The sequence below is a fragment of the Zingiber officinale genome, chromosome 5A, assembly GCF_018446385.1.
Source record: "Zingiber officinale cultivar Zhangliang chromosome 5A, Zo_v1.1, whole genome shotgun sequence".
NCBI lineage: Eukaryota > Viridiplantae > Streptophyta > Magnoliopsida > Zingiberales > Zingiberaceae > Zingiber > Zingiber officinale.
In genome coordinates, this window is record NC_055994.1 from 44,156,606 (window position 1) to 44,161,821 (window position 5,216).

At 45.6% G+C, this 5,216-nt stretch overlaps 1 protein-coding gene across 1 annotated transcript; it reads right to left on the minus strand.

Moving 5' to 3' along the window:
* Nucleotides 1-950: 950 nt before the first annotated feature.
* Nucleotides 951-4,703, minus strand: LOC121979543. Its single transcript, XM_042531532.1, has 4 exons — nt 3,644-4,703; nt 3,163-3,601; nt 2,851-3,109; nt 951-2,759 (listed from the first exon to the last, which is right to left on the minus strand). Exons 1-4 carry the CDS (start codon nt 4,701-4,703, stop codon nt 951-953), a joined length of 3,567 nt encoding a protein of 1,188 aa, XP_042387466.1.
* Between the last annotated feature and the right edge of the window lie 513 nt (nt 4,704-5,216).

Here is a 5,216-nt window from a genome sequence, read left to right on the forward strand (position 1 = left end):
CCCCTAGTTGATGTTAACGTAGATAAGTTGAGTTATTTAACCCCTATTTAATTCCTCGTAATCTTATCATTTGATCCTTCTAACCCTATTGTATCAATTCATCTTCTATCCTCGCCTCTATCCCCTTTTTTTATGGAAATTCAGTAATTTAAACCTCCCGTGTATGCCCATGAAGCCTTATTCTGCTACTTATTTAATAACCTCCCCAACTGGGCTTAGGGAGCCTTACAATTCTCCCCTCCTTATAAGAATTTCGTCCCCGAAATTGACTTACCAAATAAATCCGGATAGCGGTCGCGCATATCTCGTTCCGTTTCCCAAGTGGCCTCCTCCATCTGCTGGTTTCCCCATAAAATCTTCACCATCTTGATCTCCTTGTTCCTCAATTTCCGTACTTGACGCTCAAGAATCTGTTTCGGGCGTTCTTCATAGGTCAGATCTGGGGTCCACTGCATGGACTCATGTCCGATCACATGAGAGGGGTTAGATATGTACCGTCTGAGCATAGATACATGGAACACATTGTGTACCCCAGACAGATTTGGTGGTAGAGCAACCCTATAAGCTCGTGTTCCAATCCTGTCCAGAATCTCAAATGGCCCAATATACCTTGGACTGAGCTTCCCTTTCTTTCTGAACCTCAGTACCCCTTTCATTGGTGAGACTTTAAGAAATACATGATCCCCAACTGAAAATTCCAAATCTCTTCGTCGCTGATCAGCATAATTCTTTTGACGACTTTGCGCTGCTTGCATCCTATTCTGAATCTTCTCCACTAGCTCCACTGTTTGGGTCACTATGTCTGGGCCCAGAACTGCCCTCTCACCGACCTCATCCCAATATAACGGCGTTCTGCACCTCCTTCCATACAACGCCTCATATGGAGTCATACCTATGGTTGCCTGATAACTATTATTATAAGTGAATTCTATCAGGGGAAGCTTTGACTCTCAATTCCCCTTGAAATCCATCATACATGCTCGTAGAAGGTCCTCCAAAATCAGAATCACCCGTTCAGACTGACCATCCGTCTGGGGATGGAAGGCAGTACTGAACGTCAGCCTGGTACCCATTCCCCTATGTAGACTTTCCCAGAATCCCGAGGTAAATTTTGGATCCCTGTCTGACATAATTTGAACTGGGATCCCATGTAGCCGCACTACTTCTTTTATGTATAGCTCTGCATACTGTGTCATTGTGAAGGTGGTTTTTACCGGTAGGAAATGTGCTGACTTGGTCAATCGGTCCACAATGACCCATACAGCGTTTGATCCCTTAGGAGTGGTTGGTAGACCCACCACGAAATCCATGGCAACTTCTTCCCACTTCCAGACAGGGATCGGAAGTGGCTCCAGCAATCCTGCTGGTCTCTGATGCTCAGTATTTACTTGTTGACATGTGAGACATTCGTGCACTACCTTGACTATGTCCTTTTTCATACCCGGCCACCAATACAATAACTTCATATCCCTGTACATTTTTGTGCTCCCAGGATGTGTGGAATATGGGGTGTTATGCGCTTCATTCATGAGATCCTCTCGAAGTGTACCCATCTTAGGTACCCAGATGCGATCCTTGTATCGCACAACTCCACCCACAGTAGAGTAAATAGCGTGCCCTTTTTCTTCATCTTTCCGCTTCCATTCTGTTAACTGTTGATCCACCATCTGTCCTTCCCGAATCTGATCTAGTAAATTTGACTTTACGATCAATGCTGACAATTTTAGCTGCTCCCTTGCCGCTACTACCTCCAAATTCAATCGTTGAAATTCCGATATCAACTGTTGTTGGCTGGTTAGTTGCGACAACGTAGCGGATTTGCGGCTCAAAGCATCAGCTACCACGTTAGCCTTACCCGGGTGATAGTTGATGTTACAGTCGTAATCCTTCACTAATTCCAGCCACCGTCTCTGTCTCATATTTAATTCCTTCTGTGTGAAAAAATATTTCAAACTTTTGTGGTCTGTGTAGATCTCACATCGTTCCCCGTAAAGGTAGTGCCTCCAGATCTTTAGAGCAAATATAACTACCGCTAGCTCCAAATCATAGGTGGGATAGTTTTGCTCGTGTACCTTCAACTGACATGAGGCATACGCAATGACCTTCCCGTTCTGCATTAGCACAGCTCCCAGTCCAGTTTTGGAGGCGTCAGTGTACACCACAAACCGTCCAGAACCATCCGGGATCGTAAGCACTAGGGACGTCGTCAATCTTCCTTTCAACTCCTCAAAGCTTTTCTTGCACCGATCTGTCCACTCATATCTTACCCCCTTCTTAGTCAGCGAGGTCAGCGGCAAGGCAATCTGGGAAAAATTCTGGATGAACCTTCGATAGTACCCTGCCAACCCCAAGAAACTCCGTATCTCAGAAGCATTCTTTGGCGTATCCCAATTCCGAATTGCCTCCACTTTGGCCGGATCCACTTCTATCCCATTCCCTGAGACAATGTGCCCTAGAAATGGAATCTGATTCAGCCAAAAGTCACACTTGCTAAATTTGGCATACAACCGATGTTCCTTCAACGTCTGTAGCACCGTGGTTAAATGCAGATGATGTTCTCGGCAATTTCGAGAGTAAATTAATATATCGTCAATGAAGACAATAACAAACTGGTCCAAGTAGGAGTGAAATACCCGATTCATCAAGTCCATAAATGCCGCTGGGGCATTTGTGAGTCCGAATGGCATAACCAGGAACTCGTAATGCCCGTATCGAGTTCTGAATGCTGTCTTGTGCACATCTTCCTCCTTCACCTTCATCTGATGATATCCTGATCGCAAATCAATTTTTGAAAACACTGTTGCTCCTTGTAACTGGTCGAACAGGTCATCGATCCTGGGCAATGGGTACTTGTTCTTTATTGTCACTCGATTCAGCTCCCGGTAATCGATGCACAGTCGCATGGTCCCATCTTTCTTGCGTACGAATAACACCGGGGCTCCCCATGGTGACACGCTTGGTCATATAAAACCCTTGTCCAGCAATTCCTGCAACTGCCCCTTCAACTCTTTCATTTCGGTAGGCGCCAACCGGTAGGGTGCTTTTGACACCGGCGTAGTCCCCGGTACTAGTTGTATTCCGAATTCCACCTCCCGAGTCGGGGGTAGACCTGTAACATCCTCTGGAAACACCTCTGAGAAGTCTCGGGCTATTTCCACTTACTCCAAACTTGGTCGTTGTGTCCCTGACTTAACCGAGATGTGAACTAAGAGCCCCTCACATCCCTTGCTTAGCATTCGTCGAGCTTTGCACATGGAGATCATGTGGGGTACAGCTATTTGTGAAGCTGCTTGAAAAATAAGGAGTTTTTCATTTGGTAGCTTCAACTTGACCTTCCGCTGTTTACAATCGATGACTGCATCGTGCTGAACCAGCCAGTCCATGCCAAGGATCACATCAAACTCTGTTATTTCCAACACAATGAGCCTCGCGCCTACCATATGATCTTGCATCATCATCTGACAGTTCTTTACCATTCTGTTGCTATGCAATTCCTCCCCTGATGGTAATGAAACACTATATTCCGCAACCATTCGTTCAGGTTTAATGCCCAATTTTGTAAGATAAGCCTCAGATTTAAAGGAATGTGTAGCTCCGGAATCTATTAATACACAGGTTGGAATATCGGCAATATAAATCATACCTGTGATAATAGCTGTGTCCAGGTCCACCTGCTCTTGAGTCATCGCAAATACTCTCCCCTTGGTTGGCTCCTTGAGCAGTGGACACTCTCTTGCGAAGTGTCCTGACTTCTTACACATATAACAAGCATCTGTACCCGTCAAACACTGCCCAGCGTGAATCTTCTCGCATTTAGAACAGTGAACCTTGTTTTCAGCCCTGACAACAGTGCCTTCAGCTGCTTGTGTCTTCTGAATTTGCTGCAGCGACTGTGCCTGCTTAAACGACTGTTTTCCTGGATTCTGACCCGGAACTGACCTCTTCTTTCTCGGCTCTTGCTGATCTCGCCCCTGATAACTCAATCTCTTGTTCTGAGCTTCCTTGACCATGTCATTTCTGTCTCTTTCGGACATCAGCGCTTGGTCAACTGCCTCTCTGAATGTGGTGACCCGACTCAGCCTGACGTCATGGCGGATAGCTGGCCTCAACCCTTCGGTGAAGTGCTTCAATTCTTCAACTGGTTGGCTGGTAATCATAGGTACAAAATAGCGTCCTCTCTCGAACCTCCTGACATACTCTGCCACCGTCATATCTCCCTGACGAAGCTCCAAGAATTCCCGTGCCAGTCGTGTCCGATTGTCAACTGTGAAATACTTCCCATAGAATACCTCCTTAAAATTAGCCCAAGTCAAGATAGTCAGATCTACAGTCAGACGCGCACCCTCCCACCATACCCGAGCATCATCCCGAAGCAGGAATATCGCGCACCTGACCTTGTCCGCATCTGTGAGCTGCATGAAATCAAATATCGTTTCCAGAGACCGAATCCATCCCTCTGCAGCGATTGGGTCTGTGGTGCCTTTAAACTCCGTCGGTCCAAGCTCCCGAAACTGCTTGTAAACCGGTTGCGTACTAGGTGTAGAACGTCTGGGGGTGCTCCCCTGCTCCCTAGCCTGCAATATTTGTTGAATCTGTTCCCCATGAATGCGGTTCTGCTCATGTAGAAGTGCAGTAAGTCCTTCTAGAAACTGGTTGTTCTGACCGCCCAACTCTCCGTTATTGTTGTTCCTTCTACCAGCCATATCCTATACAATTTCCGATTTAATCTCATTCATATCCCATAATTTCATATCAGTATATCAATCATAGTATGACTAAGTTATCACATTAAATACAAAATTAAAATAATGTAGATCTTACAAACTGTTGGCTGAAGTAGTCGAGTTCCTGACGAGATGGCTAGCGCATGATGTCCCTTAGGAGTGTGTGCTCTGATACCAACTGAAACGTCCTGAAACCATTTTTTTTTTTTTTACACCATCCACCAAGCACAATCTAGCATACACTTATAACATGACACCAATCCCAAAAGAATATTATTCTACCAAAGGTAAAAGTCATCATTTCTCACAAAGTATAGCAAAGAAACTCGATACTACTGACATCACCAAGGTAAAACTCTTTCCGTGGGGAACATAAACTCAACACTCCTAATAACCGGACAATGTCATACGTCCATCTCGCCTCCTCGCCTACTCCGCCTGTAGACCCTCCACGATGCCCGGAGATACATCTTCACCTGAAATGTAGGCATC

What these genes read in the sequence shown, in the direction of transcription:
- LOC121979543 (XM_042531532.1), bottom strand. Translation starts at nt 4,703, where the DNA reads ATGGCTGGTAGAAGGAACAACAATAACGGAGAGTTGGGCGGTCAGAAC. An exon ending in GGACACAGCTATTATCACAG is followed by an intron (nt 3,602 to 3,643) that starts GTATGATTTATA and finishes GTGTATTAATAG; the next exon opens with ATTCCGGAGCTACACATTCC. An exon ending in ACACAACGACCAAGTTTGGA is followed by an intron (nt 3,110 to 3,162) that starts GTAAGTGGAAAT and finishes AGGATGTTACAG; the next exon opens with GTCTACCCCCGACTCGGGAG.